At 42.0% G+C, this 24,195-nt stretch overlaps 3 protein-coding genes and 1 pseudogene across 4 annotated transcripts in view; 2 read left to right on the plus strand and 2 right to left on the minus strand.

Annotated features, from left to right (window-relative positions):
• LOC115687558 (protein DYAD) lies at positions 1–5,791 on the minus strand. The gene is made up of 9 exons (XM_056302948.1): positions 5,708–5,791; positions 4,245–4,353; positions 3,881–3,975; positions 3,045–3,772; positions 2,533–2,916; positions 1,693–1,810; positions 1,501–1,584; positions 550–1,318; positions 1–446 (listed from the first exon to the last, which is right to left on the minus strand). The coding sequence occupies exons 2-9, from the start codon at positions 4,345–4,347 to the stop codon at positions 241–243; spliced, it is 2,487 nt and encodes an 828-aa protein (XP_056158923.1). The 5' UTR covers positions 4,348–4,353; positions 5,708–5,791; the 3' UTR covers positions 1–240.
• Positions 5,792–8,198: 2,407 nt separating this feature from the next.
• Positions 8,199–11,594, minus strand: LOC115687594 (uncharacterized). The gene is made up of 5 exons (XM_030613225.2): positions 11,242–11,594; positions 10,671–10,812; positions 9,723–9,949; positions 9,236–9,493; positions 8,199–8,741 (listed from the first exon to the last, which is right to left on the minus strand). Exons 1-5 carry the CDS (start codon positions 11,572–11,574, stop codon positions 8,436–8,438), a joined length of 1,266 nt encoding a protein of 421 aa, XP_030469085.1. The 5' UTR covers positions 11,575–11,594; the 3' UTR covers positions 8,199–8,435.
• Positions 11,595–14,492: 2,898 nt separating this feature from the next.
• LOC115687526 (hexose carrier protein HEX6-like) overlaps positions 14,493–24,195 on the plus strand; it is a 50,966-nt gene continuing 41,263 nt past the window's right edge. Inside the window, exons 1-3 of one of the 2 annotated variants that reach the window (XR_008814440.1) lie at positions 14,493–14,682; positions 14,982–15,304; positions 15,388–16,574. Coding sequence is in view for 1 of the 2 variants with exons in the window: in XM_030613131.2 (XP_030468991.2) it covers positions 14,550–14,682; positions 14,982–15,304; positions 15,388–16,476 (1,545 nt within the window). In the remaining variant the exon portion in view is untranslated. Of the gene's footprint in view, positions 14,683–14,981; positions 15,305–15,387; positions 17,108–24,195 lie in introns of those variants that run through there. The other variant, XM_030613131.2, reaches the window with a different exon arrangement.
• Positions 18,879–23,704, plus strand: LOC130134914 (uncharacterized Rho GTPase-activating protein At5g61530-like; annotated as a pseudogene).

The raw sequence follows: 24,195 nt of genomic DNA on the forward strand, positions 1-24,195 counted from the left end.
TTATGCGGTGCGACATTGGTTAGAGAGTTGTGTTGTCGTCTCGTGTAATAATGTAACAGTAGTAGTACGTCTATCCGGAGGGAGACGGCCAACATGTCCTCAAACGTAAAATTTTCAGCCACATGAAATAGAAGTGGTAAATGAAAAACCATAAAAAAAAAAAATCATCATATACTAAGCAAAGAGAGTGATTATGGTCGATCTAGCTTGTGGCGTCGTTATACCGAGATGGATTGGGATTTAGGAGTGGCTCGCCAGCCACGGCAACAGTCCAGTCCCGGGCAAACAATGCGAAGAGGAGGAGGGAGGAGACATTGATGGCGAGGACACTCTGAGGTGGTCGATGGGATCGGAACTCAGGATCGCTCTCCTTGCATCATCGATCCTCCAATAGGGTTCATCTCCAATGCTCCTGGTCCCTGCGACGGCACTGGAAGCTGCGCAAGCTGGTCATAGAGAAGAGACAGAACAATCAAATAAGTATGTCTTAAAGGTTCATTTTTGAATTGGGAAAGGAAGGGTTAAATGGTGGAGAAGGATATGACATACATACAGCAGGAATAGGAGCACTGTTAGAAGGGGTCAGCACCGAACTGTGTTGTCTTCTTTTATACGTGAGGGCAGCCGATGAATTTGATGGAATGATTTCGCTATTGTCGTTAGAGATTCCGCTGCATAATCCGCTACAGTAACCAATGTTCTGGTTGGTGGGGACTTCGTTGAGGTTGATGAGAGATCTCGGAGAGGCCATTGGAACCAACAGGGGATGAGGCGGAAGAGTCGTAGTACTGGGCAGAGCAGCGAGGGTGACGAGGCGTTTCTCGGCTAGTGGCTTGACCGGCGAAGTAGGCAGAAGTGGTGGTGAGGTGGTTGAGGAGGAGACTGAAGGGGGAGTGGGGGCCACAAGGAGGTCTTGGAGGCGGAGCACCATCTCAGACGGTGGGGAGGTGGTGGTGCTGGGCCAGAGGAAGGTGCCCTGAGGCTTGCAGATCCTGAACCCACTCTTTAGCCTCTCTATCTTGGCTGCTTTGTCCTCTATCCCTCTTGTTATAATCGCTGTTGTTTTGTCTTGGTAGTGCAATTTGTCTTCTTCTTCCTCCTCTGGGCTTTTTTCTGATTCATCTGTCACTACAGCATTTGCTAGTTTCTTCTTCCTTTCTTCTGCCCCAAGTCCTGATTCGGTTTCGGATGATCCTTGGGTTCTTGGGTTCATTGCTGATGATGGCATTGTTGTTTCTTCCGATTCTTGCGAGGCTCTTGATTCCACAGCAGTTTTCAATTTCAACATCTCCGTCGCTTCCTGCTGCTTCATCCATTGCTTCTCGCAGATATTGACATAAAGAGATTGCAGAAATGTTAGAACTCAGATCATCAAATGCTGGTGGATGAACTTCATTCTCATATATAATCGTTCTCAGTAAAAGAGCAGTAATTGTATTTCTCAATCCTTGCTTGTGCCATTTACAAATAGGAGAACTGGCAAGCAAATTCTTTTGGTACCTCCACTGCACAAAGAAGTTGTGAGACCTCCCGGAGCTGGTCCTCCATTGTAGCTTTCCTTTTCTTCAATTCAACATACATTTCCTGTTTACAAAATTATCGGTTGATTAACAGACTACAAAGCAGTAAAACCAACTAAAATATGGATTTAAAAGCTCACTTGAAAAAAGAAAGCAAAAGCAGCATAGTCACCTTTATTGGAACTAAAGGGCTATCATGGTCCAAGTTCAAACAAGAGATGCAAGATGTTGGGGTGGTCTCCACAGCGAGATCTTCCTCTTGCTTTTGGGACACCAACTCTTGCATATCTCTGCCCATCATTCATCCAGAAATATTAAATCCTGTGTAGCAGGATGAAGCTAATTCCGGCAAAGAGACGTGCCAATTTGAGTATCTTTTTGCCAGAAAGACTAAAGTTGCCTTACTTTGTCTGTATCCTATACTTTAAGGAGCTAGTTAAAACATTGTAATGCACATCGTTACTATGTTCAGCCTCAAACCAAAGTGAATACGTACATGTAAAATATGAATAGGTGAGAATAATCTATTAACATTTGTCAGCCATAGACTCTCGATTAATTAACATATCTACGCAATAATGCAAGACAATTGCAATTCCACTTGCTCGTTTAGCACTTCATCATTAATATTCACTGAGGTGTCCGTCGCCCGGTCGAAGAGATTATAAAACATTTCGCATTTAATAAATGTGACCGAAAATTATTGGAAGTAATATCCTGTCCTCAGATTCCATCAAAAGCGATTTCTTCTCCACTCCACTCGTGGAGGAGTCTCTATTTCCATCAGAGACGGAGAAGAAAAAACACATGCGGCGGACGAACTAACTATGTATGGCTAGCCATCTGATAAACAGAAATTCATGAACGACAACAACAATCATTTAACCCAGCTAATACATACTAACAAAAACTAAAACGGGTATAGCATATGACCAAAAAAAAACAGAAAGAAAAGAAAAACCTTTAGCAACCTTCTTCAGCAACACGAAAATACAAAAATGTATATAGATACCTCTTCAGGTTGGCCATCTCTTCTTTGAGCTGCTTGATCTCCCGGGCACAGGTCGGGTCCTGGGTGGGATTATCCCCGGGTTTCCACCCGGGAGGCGGAGTCCAGTACGGATCCTCCACGCCCACCGCCTTCCTCACCTCCATCAGGTCCGAGCTCTCCAGCCAGTACTCCATCGCCCCGTCCGCGTTGTGCCTCCTCCGGAACCTATCCGCCCCGCCCGGCGCCAACTTCCCTGCCATGTGCTTCAGCAGGTGGTCCAACAGCCCCGTGTCTCCTATCAGCTTCCGCGCCTCCGATCTCAGAGCTGGCCTCAAGATCGGATTCCCGGACACCGCCCGCTTCTCCTTCAGTATCTTCAACATGTTTTGCTCCGCCAACTTATACCTTCAGCATTAAACGAAGAACATTCATGTGTGTGCTCACTTTGGCTGTGCATTACAAGATGGCATTTATAACAGATCGAGTTGGGGGGTTTCTCATTAATGGGCAATGAATCCAGAGTTTATTCTCACCTCTCTGCTGACCACCTATCTATAGAGCCTTTGATCACCTTTCGCTTGCTGTGATAATGAGAATGAACCTTAACAACTTGCGATTTTTGGTCGCGCTTAACTCTTTTGCTCGCCCGTGTTCTCTTTTGTCCTTTGCACTTTCTCTTCCGGGTCTTCCTAATAATGATCGCAGTTGAAGGTTCTGCTGCTTCTTCATCCTCGTCCTCCTTTGCCTCATCCTTCTCTTCTTCATCCGTTTTTTCTTTCACTTCTGGACTCTTCTCAACCTCTATCTCCCGATCTTCTGTCGTTTCTTCATTATCTAGACAGGTTTCCTTCTCTTTCTCAGTTTGCCCATGCTCGACGCTCTGCGACAGAAGTTTTAGGTTGTTATTGTTCTCGGCGTGCCGACTGAGGAATCTGACCTGCCGGCGCTTCCCCCACCGGACCATCCCGTTGCACCTGAGCTCAGACCAGCACGTGCCCTTCTTGGCGTTCACAGTGCTCAAGGCAAGGCTCGACGCTCTCCCGTACGCCCAGAAGCCCCACGAGCTTTTCCTGTGTGCCAACTCCTCCGCTGCGATCCTCCGCATGAGCAGTTCGCCAGCAATTTCAGACCCCAACACATACTTCTCGTCGAGCGCTGGCATTTTCTTTTTGTCAGTCTGGTCGCCGGAGCTGAAGTGCTTTCTCAGGGAGTAAATGCTGGGGAATCTCAGCGATACGCTCAGCCCACCCTTTTCACTAACCTGCAAAAAAGTTTCAGATACGTAAAGTTACATACACCCGTGCTTAAAGACAACTGCAAAATTCCTGGGTGAAATATTCACGTTAGAACCGTATCGATTGATTATCACCATGGCTACGCGAACTAGCTTGAGCTGTTCTGGGTGCTTTGATGAGAGCTTGTCGTGATCAATTTCGTAGAAAAACCCCGCCGAAACCCCTTCTGCTGCATATGCAAACAAAAGAACAAAAAAGTAGAGATCATCATCATCATCATCATCATGGAAAGAGAGAGAGAGAGAGAGAGAGAGAGAGAGAGGGAGGGGGGGGGGGGGGGATATCGAGAATTTGAAAACTGGCTAGGTGTAGCTCTCGGATACGTTGAGAGGGACAAAGAGGTAACAGAAAACTGAGGACAAACGAATCAGAGGAGGAGGTCTGATGATCGACGGGGACGGAAAAAGGAGGAGTTGGGGGTGGTGTCTGAGAAAATACCTTGGGCACAGTGCGTTGTCGCTGCGAACGGTACTATCTGTCTCGCCAAACATGGGGTCTGCGCGCCGTCTTGGCTGCTTTGTCCTCCCCTGCTCAAGTACATCGTTCTCTGCAAATAAACACAGTCCACACTGAGAGTCACCCCCCCTCTCTCTCTCTCTCTCTCTCTCTCTCTCTCTCTCTCTCTCTCTCTCTCTCTCTCCTCGATCAGCAGCGACGATCTTCACCGGCTTGCAAATGGGAAAAGCCCGATTCAAAAGACGCTTAAAACGACCCGATTAAGCCTTGTCTCCGAGTGCGTGTGTGCGGGTGACTTTTGAGTCCGGGGGAAGAATGATACGCTGCATGTAATGATGGTGATCATATAGATACAGCTGCGATATGCTACGTTCGTTCATGCAGGTTATCATCATCGCTAATCACCTCGGCCTTTTTGGTCTTTCGTTTTCAGCCCCGCTCTGCTGCATGCACGCACGTAATTCGTGCCAACGCGGGAATCGCTAACGCAACAGAGCACGGCGTTTCCCCACTCTCCAGGGGAGCGCGTGGGTGGGACGCTATGGACTTGCGTTTATTCGTTTCTCGCTTTAAAAAAGGCGCGTGGCTGTGGCCCGCGTGAGGAACGCGTGGTTACGTTCGCGGGGATGGGGAGTATAACAGAAAGAGAGAAAAAGAGAGATTCCAGTGGTGGTTTTGTGTGCAGCTGCTCCATGAAAAAGCGAGCTTTTTCTTCTCCATGATTAGGGCTTCGAGAGCATCAAAGCGAATCATTAACAGAAATAAAAAAAGAAGGTTTCATTTGGATCAGTGCTCAAAAAGAGAACAGAGATCACATCGAGTGAGGAAATCGAGTCAAGCTCTTGTTGCTCGTTCGAAGCTGGAAAAGGAATGAATGTGTTCGGGACAAAAATGGCAAGCTGAGCGAAAAGTTGGGAGATGGACCTGCGCAGTTTTAGGCTTTGACTGGGGGTCGCAAGCAACGGGAATCATCGACAATCAAATAAGAACGACAGACTTCGAGGATATGCTTGTGAAAATGGATGAACATCGGTCATTTTCAGATCGAAAGCATTAAATGAACCGGATTGCTTGTTGGCAAAATGCCTAGCTTCAGGCGATCGGTTGCTTCTGTTATACTGTAGCATGATGCACGCAGAGCAGAAAAAAGAGTAGGAATAGACGAGTCCCAGTAGGAGGACAAGTTCAAAATAAGAGAAGAAGAGAGAGAAGAAGAAGAAGAAGAAGAAGAAGAAGAGTGTCTTTGTTAAAAGGCCGTGCTAAAAAGCTAGGGAACCACGCGGTTCCCTTCATCGATCAGAGACAAGAAGCATAAACCTGAGGAATGGATGCGGAGATTTCTCGACTATTTTCCCGCATTTTCTCGCCCGACAAACGGCATGGAGCATTGGCTGTAACGGACAACGCACTACGCGAAAACCACAGAAACGGAGTAAAGCTCGTACCTTTACTGGAATGGCCGAGTCTCGACTGGCCCTTCGAGCTCGGATCCTGCAAAAGAGATGGAACTTTTGAGGGCGACGGTCGATGGAAACGACTGAGATTAGAGAAGAAAACCATAGAGAGAGAGAGAGAGAGAGAGAGAGAGAGAGAGAGAGAGAGAGAGGACGAAGAGGAATGGCCAACAAAACCTCCAAGGTTCGGGTGCCTGAGAAACGAAATCTCTGAGAAGCTTCGAGGTTTTGCTTGAGAAAATGGCGATGGAGGGGAGAGAGACAGAGAGGGAATTCAGTTATGCATGGGGAGAGTGAATCAGCAAAAATGGAAGAATCGTTGCTGGAGGAGGGGGAGAGAGGGAGACGATGTAATGATTGTGCAGAGACGAGAGAGGAGAGAGAGGGGAGAGGGGTGTTGCTCCTCACGTGCCTTCGTTTCTAATTCCGTTTCTGGTCCCACAACCGTGAAAAAACCCCCGCGCTTCGAAATGACCATCTTATCCCCGGTCTTTGTGCGCGGAGAGTTTTAGGCACATCGACCAGTAAGCGGGCGACACGTGCCAGAGTTCACAGAAGGGTGCACTACTCTCTTTCGTTATCTTTTTTCTTTTTTCCAATTTTCTTTTTATGCTTTTGGGACTAAGATTCAAAAAATTTGAAATGTTCTCGTGCAGGATGAGGTTGCAAGTGACTTACGTCCTACGTTACGAAGCATTGCCATGTTCAGATGAAATCACTAGCACGCATTTTCTCGCCAATGCTTTTTGTAGCCTCCACGTGATTGTTCGTGTTCTTGGTGGATTGAGAAGAATCTAACTAAATTTGATGAAGCGGGCTATATCATAGCCAGAAGAAAGAAAATTGGAACTTAATTAAATGACGAATCACTTATTATATATATACTTTTGTTATGATTGAATGGTGCTAAAACTAAATCAAACCATCTAAAAACGAAATGTACTTGTGGTTGTGGTCGTGAAAACCGACCGAGTTCTTGCATGGTTTAGTTGTCTAACCGAGTGACTTCTATTGATACAGCTTGTAAGAGGGTTATTGTTTCGTCGTTCTCCTGACTAGAAATCCGCTCTCTTTGAATTACTTCTTCAAAAATCGCTAAATTTATCGGGCTTTCTATTTATCTTTTGTTTAGGGAAAGTTTTAACATTGCCCATTTTGCCTGGAGTTGTACAAATATGAAAGTTAACCTTTAAGTAAATATAATATATTACATTAGGCAAAAGTTGGAAGAGGAAGAATGTTTGTTCATGTGCCTACCCAGTGACACGTAACTTTGCCTTTGTGATTGTTACGTAGCAAGCCACATTGCATAACTGTGCCACGCGATGTCATGACCCATATTCAAACATTTAGTATTGATTTAGTGATTTGTTTTTCTCAAACGCTTATCATTAATTGAACTTAAATTTACAAATTGATAAAAATAACGTACCTTCAAACGTATATATAAACGTATCAGAACAATAGAAGAAATAATGATTATGATGATATATCTTAAAATTGATTTCTATTATACTTTTCAAACATCTATCTCTCGTTCAGTACCATGATCAGAGCTCCTCTGCCCCTCTCTAAATTTGGTGATGTTTTTTTTTTTTTTTTTTTGGTAACCCGGGGAACCCCGCACGGCCGACGGCCAGTAGGGAGGTAAACCACAGGGCGACACGTCTTGCCACCACACACGTGCACCGGTTAAGTCACCTGCGGCACTCGGGATTCGAACACCCAACCTTTTGCGAGAGGAAGAGTGCCCTTTCCAGCAGCGCCATCTAGGCGGGTGGTTAAATTTGGTGATGTTCGATTTTACCGTTATTCAAAAAGTTATATGTTAGTTAAAAAAATCATTTATTTATTTTTTTCAAATTTCAACTCAAAATAGATAAACTGTAAAATAGGATTGAATTTGTGAAAAAATGTCGATAGCATTCAATCACTTATTTTCTAAAAATTCTATTTTACATATACTTGAGTTAAATTTTCAGTTTAAACTTTCAAGCTAGACAAATGTTTTACAAGGTATCTTCCACGCTTTATGGATACAACCTTAAATAACATACGTGTCTAAGTTATTGACACTACTAATAGACGAGAGAATAAACATATTCTTAAATACGTTTACCAACAAGTAACTAGTTTCAAATGAGTAGCAATCCCGTAAATTTAGTACTTGCTCGAATTACAAATTCCCAAGAGAAATATCCAAGCATAGTCTGCAAATTCTTTGATTGAAATTTTTACCGTTCGTTCATCCATATTTTGTAATTTTTTGCTCTATGTTATTCTTTTATTCTAGCAAAATGATTTGATCATCTTCAATAAATGGGTAGTTTCTCGAATGTGTTCATAATTTCACGCGAGTGATTTCTTTTATTCAATAAATAAGTAATTTCTCAAATGTGGTCAGATTTGATATTTTCGTCCATGCGTTACAATGGAAATACATCTTTCCAACATCTATGGAGACAAAAGGAGAGGACCAACATCCAGAAACAATCACAATGTTCTTCGCTGGCAAGCAGAACACACATCTTTTCTAATATTTGAGAATGTTTACAAGTCTGCGCGAATCACATTTGTTCCAAGGAAGGAAGGAGCCCTTGCTAATCATCTAAAGAGAAATATCCAGGCATAGAAAACTTATTTATTAGGGGCTCGAGCTTCGGCACAACAAGTAACCTCGATAACCCTTAAGACAGAGGACCTAACTGCTTTGCCTTCCCTATGGAATCAACACTACCGACCCGGATGTCTTCCGGCTTTCAAGATCGGCATGTACTTTTGCTGCTTCGGACAGTGGGTATGTGTGATTCACGCGAACTTTAAGGATGCCCGAGGCGACGCTGGCAAATACCTCTCCAGCAGCTTCCAGCAACTCATCCCGAGTGATGGTGTACTGCATGAGGCTTGGCCTTGTCAAAAAGAGCGACTTTGGCGAAAGAGCTGACAATGGGACTGGATCTGGGATTCCCGAGGACTGCCCAAAGCTCACCATGTAGCCCCTAATCTTCAAGCACTCCAAGGATCCCTGCATGATCGATAAGTCTTGTGAAACTTTTTATTAGAACATATACGAAAGTAACACTCGGCTTTACAGTTAATATCCTCATTTGTACCCATGACACGATCTTCTAGACAAAGCGTCAGATCAAGCCACTTTGACAAAATCCACATGCAGCATGTTTACAAGTAATTATCTGCTTAACCCTGGTTAAATCGGACAGATTCTTCCAGCAATAAAAAACTGTCGATGGATTAGACTTCTGAACAACAACTAAATTCCTAAAGCATGCTGCAATGTGATATAGTCTCTGCTAGTCTCCAGAAGGATTTAATCTAACTCGAAATAGACAAAGTCCCACGCTCAAACACTAAAATGGACTCTTCTCAAAATTTTGACCAATTTCAGAGAAGCGATGACAAGAAGAGGAAATCATTTTCTTGATGGTGGAGGAAAACACTTTTCTATTCTACCGTAAATCATGATAGAGTGCAAACCAACAGGACATTTAACAGAATTACCTGAAACGTGTCCTTTCCTACCGAGTCATACACAACATCAACCCCGTTGCCAGATGTAATCTCCTTAACACGAGAAACAAAATCCTCCTCCGTGTAGATAATAGCATGATGACAACCATCATCCTTAGCTTGAGCTGCCTTTTCTTTAGTTGAGACGGTACCAATGACAGTTGCCCCAAGGGCATTAGCCCATTGGCACAATAGGGATCCAACTCCACCAGCTGCAGCTTGGACAAGGACTGTGTGTCCATTCTCAACCTTAATACAAAGTAAATAGTCAAGCCTTAAATGGGGAGAGTGCAAGGCTGCTTTCAATCCAACACTTGAGAAAAAAGATGATACAAAATCATCTATTGTATGTATGTAGGTAACACCTTAAAAGCAAAGCATCACCAATGACTTCATCTATTGTCCAACATATATATATCTATGATAAATATTAATGTTCTTGCACATACAAACGCTGTAAGAGGAGTATAAAGCCAACCTTAAAACAGCGGCGGAGGAGAAACTGAGCTGTCATGCCCTTCAGCATGATTGATGCTGCAGTAACTGGACCAATAGAAGGAGGAACAGGCACAACTTTACTTGCTGGGAGAATTTGCTCTTCAGCATATGAGCCCATTGGACCGCCAGCATAGGCTACAATATCTCCAACTTTCCTGCCAGTTAGTCCAGGTCCCACAGCTACTACCTCACCAACAGCCTCCATGCCTGCGACAGATGGATATCATCCACTAACGTATAATCCACTCAACATGCTATCGCATCACCAGCAAGATGAATCCATTATCAACACTTAATGAAGTGTAAACAAGTTTGTATAGCTCCACAAAGACGCCATTACCATTGCAGACATTGCACAAGTTGACAAATGTTTCGGTGGATCAATTGTCTATTCAAGCATGATCTCTGGAGTAGATGTGATATTTTTTAGTTAAAATAGTCAGCTGACAACCGGAAAAACTTGACTCCAGAACCTTAGTTAACAATTAGAGAATACTGCTTAATCATGAATGCTACTATGACATCTCAAACAGATAACTCTAATTCGTCTCATATATGTCAAGTACTTCAACAAATCAAGTTCGGAATTCACGTAACCATGGAACTGCAGACAAACCCAGCGATATAAGAGAGAGTGAGCAGAAGTCATGACTCATGAGATATCATTTCCCCTTAATGAGAAAAACACAAAAGAGCAAAAGGGACACCGCAATGTTGCCATGGATGATCAAACACGAGCATGCATTGACTTGAAAACAGATCAAAGAATTCAAATATTTATTTAAAACCAAAGGACATTCTCTGAGCCTTTTCAAATTGTCAACAATGACTTAGACGAATACTATAATCAATTCCAAGCCACAATAATCACTATCATGCTCGATGCATTAAGTCCATCTAATTCTGACAGGGGACACAGCAAACAAACCTGGTGTGAAGGGCATGGTGGGTGCCTTGTATACCCCTGTACGGAAATAAACATCGATGAAGTTGACCCCAATGGCTTTGTTCTTCACGCGAATCTCTCCCTCCTTGGGTTCACCTATTTCCACATTCTCCCACTTTAAGACCTACACACAATTGCATAACGGCTATCAAAAGATGCACCTTTAGCAACGATCAGAGATGGTGCATGAGGGCCTATGGCTGCACAATTGTACAAGCGAATTGCTATCAAATTTTCGGATTTTGATTTCGAGAAAGTACATCCATCGTTCTCAATGTCAATTCCCGTACCTATAGTAGTGCTGACTAAGTGTATCACCAATTAACCCATCACCCGATCAAAGTCAAGATTGTAACTTTGGAGTGCCCCAAACTCCTGCTCACTAAAGTATAACAGAAAGCTAAATTTAAGACTTTGAGGGAACCTGACGAACTCAAACAAATGGATGATAGCAAACAGAGAAGTTCAATAGTCAACGCGAATACCCATTTTCTATCCTACAAAGCAAAAGCGGAGAGAGAGAGAGAGAGAGAGAGAGGAGGAGGCGAGAGACCTCAGGTCCACCGAACTCATGAACCCTAACAGCTTTCACCATTTCGGAGGACGCTGAAGCCGTGGCAACCGCTCTCGCAAATGATCTGCTTCGTGCCGACGGAGGCGTAGAGAGCGACGGAAAGCGGATGCCTCTGCTCTGACCGGCGTTGTTGGTCGGATCCTGTCGCCGTCGCCGTCGCCGGAGAAGAAGGAGAGTGGGTTGGAGAAAGTGGCGCGGGAGCAGGTGAGGAGACTGAGGAGTAGGAGGGGACACCGAAAGCAAAGGGAGGTGATTCTGGAGGCGTCCTATTCTCAAACCCGTGAAGGTGACGCTACTACTGGACATGTCCATTCACCAGTAACGCCTGTGTCCCGGTTAAGCGAAACCGTCTCATACACCTTGGCATGATGTATTTACGGGTGTTCATAAACCTTATACACCAGTAACTCCTATGTCCCGGCTGCGTTTTGGTGCCGAGGATAAAATCGGGATATGATATATTTTATCCTATCCTGTATTTGTGTGCCCGGATAGGATAAGGCGGATAGGACTGGATATAGCGGATAAAAAATCCGAGGGGAGTAGGATAGACCGGATAGGATTTCTAATGCCTATTTTTCCAAAAACCCTACGCTCCACTCGCCGTGATCTTCATCCCCACACCTTGTACGCTTTCACCAAATAAATTTCTCGACTTTTTTTCCTTCACCGACTCCTCCGGACTTGTGAATAGCAAAAAGAAAAAATTATCCTATCCGACTTTAAATCAGTAGTCACAAATAGTGGACGGATATGAAGAAATCCCAGGATTTCTTATCCTATCCTATCCAAATCCTATCCTGTTTAGAAATCCAGGACGACCAAACGCAGACTAGGGATGTGTAATGGAACCACTCCAACCGAATTGCCGGATTGGATTGAACCCGCCGATTTTGGGCGATTCTCAAGGGCGTCGGTCTGGTCCCGATTTCAAGCTGGGAACCAAATCGACCGGATCAAACCGATTAAACATACATCATTATTAATGATTCATTAATGAGCAAAACCAACTCGAAATTATCACTAGGCCAATATAAATTATGTGCTATTTCTCCATCAGACTATCATTAGTCCTTTCATGGACGGGTTTTTTTTTTTGTCGAGCATGGACAAAAGTTGATTCCTTATTGCATCGAAGGATAATTTTCTCTTTTTTATTTTCTTTGGGGATGGATCGAGCCGTTCGTTGCCCTCCGATCGAGGATTGTTGTCAAAGCCAGCAAAACTCAAAAACGCCAAGGACCCTTTGCTTTGAAACGATCTTCAAATGCCATTTGCTCATATGCCTTTGTTTCTCTACTAGTTCCGTTGGACCACCTGGGAATAGGATCAGACCGATTCCAGGACTCGGTGGTTCGATTCACGGTTCTTGGATGTAGCCGGACTGAATCGAGAATCGATTACCGCTAATAAAGACCCGCTTGTTTCCTTTAATATAAAAGATCTGAAAAATATTTTTCTAAAAGAAGCATTTTGCGACTCTTTTCCATCGTCAATGAAGATATTTAGGTACATAATGCTGGTCATAATAAAAGTGTTTTTGCTTGGCTAATATTTGTAAATGATATAAATATAAGCGATCTTTTTTATTAATTTTTTTTCAAATAAATGATTTTCTATGAGACAAAAACATCATAAAAATGTTATCATTTTGACTAATAGAATGCGTGATTGAGTCTGGCAATTTAAGTACTTCCTATCAAACATTGCTCTACGCTATTAGATGACAAAATCTTATTTGGCTAAAAAATGTCCATGTTAAACTTGCTATACTCTGGTTTTTAAGTTTAGCTAAATTACAAATTTGATTCAAGTGTGACTATACTCCTCTGTACTTAATAGTCTTGTAGAAATAGGTGTGTTGTTTGTTAGTTTTCATTTTAATTTGAAGGTATATAGTTTAAGGCTACGTCTATTTCGCGGAAAATAAATAATTTGAAAAATGCTTTCTTAAAAATTGATTATTTGTATCGCCCAAAATAATTAGTCATGAAAAATATTTTCATTTCCGACAACAATTTATATCTAAATATTTTTCATGAAAGATGAAAATATCTTTCGTTCGTTAATTTTTATAAGTGATATAAATAGTAGTTTTAGGAAAATGTTTTTCAAATTACTCATTTTCCACAAAACAAATGGAGCCTGAAAATGAACTGGTAAGTATTTTCCGCCGTTCAGTATAGAAAATTTGATTTGATTTTCTTCCGTGCACTCCTTTTAATATTTCTTTATTTCTTTATTTCTTTCTTTTTCCTTCTTCTTCGGCTGGTCGCTAGCCATGGTGACGGTTGGCGACCGACCATAGGCAAGCTCGAGCCTCGCCATAAGTCGGCGAGGCTCCTCCTCGTCAAATCCGGCGAGTTCGACCCTCGATAGATTAAGCTCGCTAGAGGTCGGTGAGTTCGAGCATTAACGTGGATTGTGAATGAAGGGAGTAATCATCGATTGGGCCTGGGCCTGGGTGGGCCTGACTTGCTATTTACGGAAAAGTCGTTTGAGCTTTATAACTAAACCCTTGATCAAGCCCATCCAATTTGCTTTTGGGCACGTTGGGCCTGATATGCTATACAGTAAAACTGAAAAACCATTGTGAACATGATTTGTGAAAAAACGTTTAAAAACAACATCGACAATAATTCCATCATATCCAACTAACTTAGGCATAACCAAATAAGTTAAATTTTTCTTCAACCCTCCTCTAAACTATTCTGATTGATGGGTTACGAGTCGTGGACATTATTCTCATACGAAATTAACTAAATATAAACATAGGTGATATCCGTAGTTGTGACCCACCAATCAAAAGTGTGTTTATAGAAAGTTTTTTTTAATGAATCTATTCAAATAAAAGACATCATATTCCACGTGCTAGATAGGATGACTTATCTTATCTTAGCCCCATAAACAGTGCATCAAAATCACAACTTTCAAAGGCCAAGAAAGACTTGTGGGCAAGCACAATTAAGAAGCAACCCTTGGAAATTTCCTACGGGCTTCTTTCGATTCAGTCAATCTTTGCTTGATATTTTGGACAATCATTACCTGTTGTTCTCTGACAAAGGAGCTCGCATGGGAACAAATTCATCAGTTCAATATTCAATCTTGACCCCATTCATGTCACAATCTCCACATATATTCTACGAGATATTAGTTTGAATATTCTACGAACTGGTTTCGTCCCTATCTCCCTCGTCACTACAAGTCAAGACACAGACAGGCTCCTTTTTCTTGCATCTCTCTCTCTCTCTCTCTCTCTCTCTCTGTGAGGAAGTTTGAAGAAGGCTATGGCAGTGGGATTAGCAGTAGCGAGTGCTGTGGAGGGGAACTACAATGGCCATATAACTTGGTTTGTCGTACTGTCATGTCTGATGGCAGGCATGGGAGGTGTCATATTTGGCTATGACATTGGAATTTCAGGTCCGTCCCATCATTTCTTGCCATTTTTTTGGATGCTCCTCATAAAGGAAAAGTACCTTGCTTTCTTTTCTTTTCTCTGCTAGCTCTCGACGAATGTCTACGGTGGTTCTATGACCGCCAAGTAGTCTTGTGCTGATTAATTAGATGGAGTTCCTAACGTAATTAAGCACGCCCCTGTTCTTTGTTTGTTTGCTAAAAGAATGTCTTTGCTAGAATTGAAATTTTAAGGTTAGGTAAACACTGACAGCTGAATCTGTATAAAGATGTCGTTTCTGATAAGTGTGCAAATAATTCCTAAGGTGGAGTGACCTCAATGGAGTCGTTTTTGAAGAGGTTCTTCCATGAAGTCTATATCAAGATGACTGAAGACACCAAGATCAGTAACTACTGCAAGTTCAATAGCCAATTGTTGACCTCCTTTACTTCCTCCCTCTATATCGCTGGCCTCTTTGCTTCCTTTTTGGCGTCTTTTGTCACTAGAGCGTTCGGACGCAAACCGTCAATATTGACAGGAGGTGCTGCATTCCTCGCCGGTTCAGCCCTTGCAGGTGCAGCTTCCAATGTTTACATGCTTATATTAGGCCGTGCTCTGCTTGGTGTTGGGGTCGGTTTTGCGAATCAGGTAGTCCTCGTGAAACATGAACTGTTTTTGATGGGTTGGAACATTGCTTAACAATTTCTTCACATGTTTGATTGGATTGGCAGTCAGTTCCTCTTTATCTCTCAGAAATGGCACCGCCAAGGTACAGAGGAGCTTTCAGCAATGGCTTCCAATTTTCAATAGGAATTGGTGCTCTGTCAGCAAACCTCATCAACTATGGAACTGAGAAGATTAAAGGCGGTTGGGGTTGGAGAGTTTCCCTTGCCGTGGGTGCGGTCCCAGCCTCAATCCTAACACTCGGCGCGCTTTTCCTCCCAGAGACACCTAACAGCCTAATCCAAAGCCACAATGGACAAGAAAAGGCCAATTCCATGCTGCAACTCGTGCGCGGGACGCCCAGCATTCAGGCAGAGCTGGATGATCTCATCAAAGCAGACTTAAACACAAAAACCGTTTGCCACCCGTTTCGAACCATCAGACAAGAGAAGTATAGGCCTCAACTAGTCATGGCAATAGCCATTCCATTCTTCCAACAAGTCACGGGAATCAACGTCATTGCATTCTATGCACCAGTCCTGTTCCGAACCATCGGCCTGGGGGAAAGTGCATCACTCATGTCCGCAGTGGTGACTGGTGTCATCGGTTGCAGTTCAACTTTCATATCAATGCTCATAGTAGACAAGCTAGGCAGAAGAACATTGTTCCTTGTCGGGGGCATTCAGATGTTTGTGTCGCAATTGATGGTCGGAGGAATAATGGCGGCGAAGCTAGGAGATCACGGTGGATTGAGCACAGGGTATGCTTATGTGCTATTGCTGTCGATCTGCATCTATGTTGCCGGATTTGGTTGGTCCTGGGGGCCTCTAGGGTGGCTCGTTCCAAGCGAAATATATCCGCTAGAGATCCGATCAGCGGGGCAGAGCATTACGGTTGCAGTGAGCTTCCTCTTCACCATCGCAGTCGCTCAAACATCTTTAGCAATGCTGTGCCACTTGAAGTCGGGGATTTTCTTCTTTTTCGGGGGTTGGGTGGCTGTTATGACTGCATTCGTGTACCTGCTGTTGCCAGAGACCAAGAACATCCCCATCGAGCAAATGGATAGAGTTTGGAGGGAACATTGGTTTTGGAAGAGAATTGTGGACCAAGAGCATGAGACGAGTAAACCGAAGGACCACGACCCAAATTCAGCATGAATTCTCATGGTCATAAACTCTTTTTTCGTTAAAGTGATCACTACTTTTTCTTTGGCATATTCAGCAGCATTTGAACACGATATGTTCCGAATGTTTAAGTCATATTCGACTACTGGAGCAAAGGAAAGTCAGGGGTCGACTCACATAAGTCACGGGCACTCCAGAGCAGACACAACACCAGCAAGGTCCTCTCTTCTTAGATTTGAGGGGAAAAGCAATCGCAGATGATTCTCCAGCAGAACCCATCTGTTCCATCCCATTCACTAGTTGGGCCTCATTGGATAAGCTGGGGCTCAAGAAGGAAAGTGTTTTGTCTGGCCCCCTTCAGTTTTATGTTTCGTGCCTAGTGAACTAGGGTGGGTCCTGTGGCCGACCAGCATGTCTGATTCTTTCACGTTCCCTATTAACTCGATGTTCCCCAAGCCCGTTAGCGTCTTCACATGTTTAACTCGTAAATAACTTCACACTCGATGCATGTAATAATACGTGAAGAATGCATGGTGTGTTGTACCAAGATATGGTACAGACGGAGTGATGCTTGGTATTTTAAGATTGATTTGGTGAAATTGATGTATTAAGTGAGACGGTAAAATCTGACATGAGATTTACTTATTCAAAAGTTTATTATTAATCTACCGCATGACAATTATATGTTAATTTCCTAGATCAAATTTAGAATATCTTGAGAAAGAAAATAATATCTCCATGCCATCACACAAAAGATGATCTGCCGAGATATTAGTTAGGAGAAATTAGGGGTTAGTAATTGGGCCACTATAACCCGAGAACCAAATTGAATTGGCCTTACCTGGATAATTGGTTCACAGAGAGATTGGTTTGGTTTCCGTGCAAATTGGGAACCGGCCTTGATCAATTCAATTCTCGACTCTTGGCCTTGAACGGGTTTATGGATAGAACCGATTCAAAACCAAACAACTAGTCCCTTAGCTGAGAACGTTTGCCAAAAAAATAACAACATTGAGCATTCCAAGCCATTACAGTATCTCAATTGAGAAAATTTTCAAAACTATGTATATAATTGAGTAATTAATTAAAAAATGAAACAGAAAAAAAGGTAGGCCGATTCCCCCAGTCGACCTCTTGGACGGTTTTTAGGTCAGTTTCAAGATCAATCGGGTCAGTTCCCCATCTCAAAATAAACTTTGGCACTTATCCCTAAGAAAATTGGTCAGTGTCAATTTCGATTAACTTATCATATCTCGGAAAATAACATAATTTTAAGGCTGTGTTCGTTTGCAGAAAAATATTTTTCCGGAAAACATTTTCTTCGTTTTTCGGTGTTCGGGGGCGGAAAATGTTTTCCGTGGGAAAACATTTTCCTTCCCCACCCCCAAATCGTTCATTGTTTTGAGGAAAATGATTTCCTCTTTTCACAAAAGAGGAAATCATTTTCCCCAAATTGAAGGCAAAATTGCCCATGGGAGGGAAAATGTTTTTCGCGGAGAGGAAGTTGATTACTTATTATCAGTAAAGTTTGGGGTTTTTTTTGGAATTAGGCCGGTGTGTTGTACCAAGATATGGTACAGACGGAGTGATGCTTGGTATTTTAAGATTGATTTGGTGAAATTGATGTATTAAGTGAGACGGTAAAATCTTTCATGAGATTTACTTATTCAAAAGTTTATTATTAATCTACCGCATGACAATTATATGTTAATTTCCTAGATCAAATTTAGAATATCTTGAGAAAGAAAATAATATCTCCATGCTATCACACAAAAGATGATCTGCCGAGATATTAGTTAGGAGAAATTAGGGGTTAGTAATTGGGCCACTGTAACCCGAGAACCAAATTGAATTGGCCTTACCTGGATAATTGGTTCACAGAGAGATTGGTTTGGTTTCCGTGCAAATTGGGAACCGGCCTTGATCAATTCAATTCTCGACTCTTGGCCTTGAACGGGTTTATGGATAGAACCGATTCAAAACCAAACAACTAGTCCCTTAGCTGAGAACGTTTGCCAAAAAAATAACAACATTGAGCATTCCAAGCCATTACAGTATCTCAATTGAGAAAATTTTCAAAACTATGTATATAATTGAGTAATTAATTAAAAAATGAAACAGAAAAAAAGGATAAAATATTTTTCAAGAAATCGGCAGTTCCCCATCTCAAAATAAACTTTGGCAGAATAGTGTTTTTCGGAAAACGAACATGAATTTTAAATGTTCACTCCACGATGCTGTGGCGAGATGATTATGTGGGCCAAATTTTCATTACAGTTAAGTTAATGTGTTATCTTCCTGTCCTGTGGTGAGAACTTGATTTTTCAAAGGAGGGGACAACTAATCAACATGTTAATCCAAGATGGCTTCTTTGAAAGGGACAATTACTGTAATAATTGTGGTTGAATAAATTATAAAACATTCTGTCACGCGCGCACCCTCTCTTTCTCTTGCCTCAAGCCTGGCCAGTCGTAACCACGGATGCCAGAGTCGACTTTTTCTCTCTCTACACCACAACCTCTCTCTCTCTCTCTCTTCCTTTTTCGTTTCTCTCTCTCAGCAAACCGAACAAGAAGCTCTCTCTGCTCATCAGAACAGAGAGAGAGAGAGAGAGAGAAGCTCTCTCTTTGAGGTGGGACTGAATCGTTGAGCCTAAGGTGAAGTTTCTCTGTCTCTTGTCGATTCTGGGTTTTTGGTTTGGATCGATTGTCTCTGTGTTCCGCGAGTTTTTCTTTTGATTCCATGTGTAGATACATCATGGGTCGGATCTTTTTTATTCCCCTTTTGTCTGTACATCGTTGTTTTGTCGTTTCGATGTCGGGGTCATCGAAAAATCTCAAATTTTGGTCGCGCATGGCAAAACTAGGATCTTCGACTCGTTCAAAGTTTCTGAAGAATCCTCGATGAGAAGCGTCGTCTTTGACCGCTGAAATGGTGGCTAACCAATGCGTTGCCAACCGATATATTGAGACTCGTAATTTGCTTCTCGAATTTGAACTTGTGTTGTACCTTTGATGCTTCGGCGATAGAGGGACTCAGAGCAGCTGCAAGTAGAATTAAATTTGGAGTAAATTTATTTTTTTTTAGAGTCGACCCATTTATGGTGAAACAAGGAACAAAGAAAATTGATTCTGGCTTTTTTACTGTGTAATCGAGCAGCCTTTAGTTAGATTCTCTTGGGAGCTCAATTTTGTTCTTAAATGGTCTACTTGTCAGTGTTTCTGATACACGTTTGGCGGATTCATCCAGGAGAAGATCTTTTCGTAGCGTGTGAAAGAAGTGCCAATTGCCACTTACCAATGTCTTCAGCTGTGTTGGCTTTGTGGCACGACAGGGCGACGGGCTTCTTTTCTTCATCAGGTATACCCGATTCTTTCTGTACAAGCTTACTTTGTCATTTCACTGTCCGTGGCTTAGACTTCAAGGTGCAAATTTAGGTGGGAGACTTAAAGAAGCGGGAAAGAATGCCGGAGCATTTGTTGATGAGGTAGCAAAGGATGCGAAAGGCAATGTTACTGAAATTGCAGGCAGGGTCGGATCAGTGGGTACTGCTTCAGCAACCATCGGTGAGACATGCAGTCCAAGAGCGTCTCATAGAAACTGCTGCCTCTACTGGCTCTTTTCTGAGAAAGGGTATATCTGGCACTAAGGATAAAGTTGTAGTTGGCAAGACAAAAGTTGAAGAGGTAGGTTGTGTTGAGACTTGGATTTATTTGATGATCTTAGTGGATTCATTGTGTCAACACTTGTTATTTAGTTCTTCAAGATCACCATTTATTGTTAGATATGATAAAAGGGCATCATTATCTGGCTCACATACAAAGCAAGAGTAGCTCCACGGTTTAAACATCCTTAAACTGAGTTTGGCTTTATCTTCCTGCAGCCTAGGGATCAAACCTAACTGGTTGTTTTTAAAGGGTCTTGCACTTGATGGTCCCTTTCTTGCCCATGATCTCAAAATAGGGTTCAGTTGTTTACCATTGCAGAACCAGATCTCTCTTTGTGATTTTGATCATTTAGAACCGTATTCTCCATTTTATATGTTGTCAAAAGTAAACTTCATATACTTATTAAACAGCAATGGTTTGCTAGCGGACAATTCTAAAAGATGACATACTTATTCAAGAAATGATTCTTCAGGTGGCAAAAAAGATTGCACAGAGAAGTAAATCCATTATTACAGATATGGAAAGACGGCAGAAGGTAAAGAATTACGAGGCTGACTGCATATCTTACTCCCTCATCCATTCTGTGTATTAACTGCAAGATCCTGACGAGTTTTCTTGCCGTCGCATGGATTTTTTAACTCGGATGGTAATTGACTTGCATCTTGGCTTGGCCATACAGTTCATTTACTTCTGTTTGTACTGAAAACCCTGTTCTCTTTTCAAAGTGCTGAGATATTTGTATTATTCTCAGGAAATTGTCAAGGCATCTTCATTTTTGGGTATGGATAACCATATATTTGTGGTGTTCTGGATTGTTGTGGTATGAATCAACATGACAAAGTTTCAGGCCCTTAAGTATAATTTTCTTCTCTCTTGCTCTATCTCTTCCATTGAATTTTCCATCAAAGAGAGGGAGTTCAACAAGGCATTCCTTCACTTTCAGCTCTTATGGTGCTACTTGACAGTTCTTACTGAATTAACTATTCTTTTCGGGGATCCAGAAAGGGGATATTAGAGTATGCTATGTTATCACCACAGAACTCGTTTTCAAATTGTCAAATGGTTATGACAAGCAGATTTGTCTTTGGAGGTTCTTACAGTTATGCGACTCCTCAACATTAGACCAAAATCTCTTTCTTGCTTTAGTCATTCTACAGAATGGACTGTCCTTCTAGATTGTAGTAACTTTCTCTGACGTCTTTCTACTAGATTGCAGAGTCACAGTTGCAAATTTAATCTTTGTTTGCAGCGTTTGGTGTCCCAATTGTGATCACGGTGCAACGGCAACAATCCAGCAGCCCTGTTCCTAATATTTTGATCAAATGTGCTGATTATCTTATAAGTACAGGTGGTTATGGGTATGTGAATTTTTCCGGATTATTGTCACACAATTGAAAACATCAATGGTAATTCGTCTATTGTTTTTATTTTTAGGGTTAAATTCTCAGAGTTTGTTCAAATCTGAAGGAGATAAGGAGGTTATTCAGCAATTGGTTATGAAATACAATGAAGGTATAGTACATGTTCCATCATTGCACATTTGACTTTCAACTTTTTCCGATCGATAACATACTTGACTTTCAATTGTTTAATTTAGAGTGTTTGAGGTGCTAAATACCTTCCTTTGTTCCGCAGACCCAGATGCCTCACTTCCCAATGATACAAATCCACTGGATGTGGCTATACTTGCCAAATGCTACCTCGCAAGCCTTCCCGAGCCATTAACAACCTTTGATCTCTATGAAGAGTTAAAAGGTGCTCGTTCTAGTGTACAAGCAACGAGAAGCATATTAGAGAGACTTCCCAGTGCAAATTACATGACACTAGAATATATAACAGCACTGTTGCTCCGCATAAGCCATAACTCACATCTTAACAAGGTTCTCTCTCTCTCTCTCTCTCTCTCTCTCTCTCATGCATGCATGCCTCCTATTTTTGTTCTTATTGGCAGTAAAACATAGTGAAGATTGATGTAATGGTGTCTATGATCCTAATTTGCATATTAAGTGCGTTTAGCAATTAAAGGGCGTCCTGGTACACAAGTCACCCTCACCCACATTTTAGTGCTTTTAGCAAGTATAACTTGTAATTGTCTCACCACTTTATTACTTAGTAGACAAAAGTAGAAGATGATCTTATAAGGAAGAACTGATATAACTAGTATTTCACTGTCAAGGTTGCTCAGTTTCGTCATTTATGTATGGACATCGTCTTTAGGCATCACTGGAATATGGGGGGAATCCTTGGTTTGTTTTGGTATGACTCATTCTTCTTCTTCTTCTTCTTCTTGGGCGACATGAGGGAATATGAACAGTCAAACAGTGCATTGTCAGTTTCAGCAGTTCCAAAGCAGCAGTTCACATTTCTATGTTGTTGGCTAATCTAATGGTGTTGTGGGCATTTAATCAATTTGCTCTACTCTGAGGCGTCAAACAATTACTTAACCTTTAGATCAGTGGGGCGACATGCTTTAGCTCTGCTGCTAAATTTCTGAGAAGTTAATCTGGTCGAGATATTGTTACCAGAAAATGGACATTTCTGGCAAGTAGTGACCTATCTGATTAGACTGGTTTTTATTTCTGCATAGATGGATGCTCGGAGCCTCGCAATTGAGATGGCCCCAGTTTTGATGAGGCAGAAGGGGAGGAACCCTGAGTTTTATAGGGAATATTGGAACAAGCTATCGGGAAGCCCTCCTAAAAACGTAGACCCAGCTGCAGCAATTAGTGCCTGGGACATGCTTGCAGGTTATTGTTCTCCTTGTTAAGTTTATATTTGTGGTAATATGTTTCAATTTGGTCTACAATTAGCGATAATGGTGTTATTATAGTGGGAAGATATTGTTTGGTTGTTTATGTATTTTGAAAGATTTGGCATCCTATAAAGGTCTATACTTACAAAGAGAAGAGACAGACAAATATTTGGTGAAGAACGAATTCAGGAGTCTTAAAGAACATTACTGGAAAGGAAATCAGCAAGTTTGAAGAACTTACATGGAGGCTTGAACTATTATATTGATGTGGGCCCCCAAAGGATATTAATCAGCTTCGTTGGTGACTGTGGACTTGAATAGCAGCAATTTAGTTTCGCGAAGTGATAACCTATTTTTCACTCGACTCCTCACATATCTTGTCGATTTCAATGTTTGCAGAGCAAGGTGAAACTGATGACCCGGCAGCCACTGTTGAGGTTGTTCAGAACCTCATAGAACATCATAATGCTGTATTTATAGATGCAAATGTGACAAGTTGGAGATGAACGAAGTCGAATGGGCAGGTTTTTGTTTAGAAAACGGATCTCGATCCAGTTGGAATACACCTCCGAAGACGAAGCTATATGCACGAGTTGCTCGATAATGGATATGGGCGTCTATTACTGAGGGTTTCCTCAATCACATGGCTCTGGAATATGGACATTTGTATATGGCTTGAGATCATCAAGGTTGTGTATTTGCCTCCTCTCTTTTTTGAATAACTGGTTTTGCCTGCTTTTGCCCGCTTTTCTTCTTGCGGTCTCTTCTGGGCGTTGGCATGTGACAGAAGACGTAAGCTTGAAATATTCGCACAGCGAAGCAGGGTTGGTTTTTTTTTTTTTTTTTTCGGAGAGTGCAGTTGTTTTGGCTTTCTTTGGCTTCCATTCAAGAAGGCAATGTTTTCATGCACGTTCGCGCACCACGCAAGGATAGAGGATCTTTTTGCAAAAATTTATCTCGAAGCTACGAAAATCTCAATCATGAGAAACAATACCAAACGATACTAGACTGATGTATGCAGAACTTCAAGAATGACGCGATTGCTTAAGATGAAATACTATACCAGACTTAGAGTATTTTTTTTATTTTTTATTTTATTTTCACCATCGATTTTAGTTAACCTCGGACGCGTGAAGTCTAATCCAACAATTTACAAAAACAAGACGAGGCCACGGGAAACTTTTCTTGACCTTGGCCACTTAGACGTGAGAAAAACGCGCGAGAGTGATTGCATCTTAGATCACGAAGTCCTCCGAGAAAACTGACACGGCCATTCGAAATCAAACTGGTATTACCCTCCAATGTCATCTTCTTGAAGTCCTCCATATATAT

The sequence above is a fragment of the Syzygium oleosum genome, unplaced genomic scaffold (genome assembly GCF_021117445.2).
Source record: "Syzygium oleosum isolate NSW1041296 unplaced genomic scaffold, Sole_v2.1 Sole_v2.25, whole genome shotgun sequence".
In the NCBI taxonomy this organism is placed as follows: Eukaryota; Viridiplantae; Streptophyta; class Magnoliopsida; order Myrtales; family Myrtaceae; genus Syzygium; species Syzygium oleosum.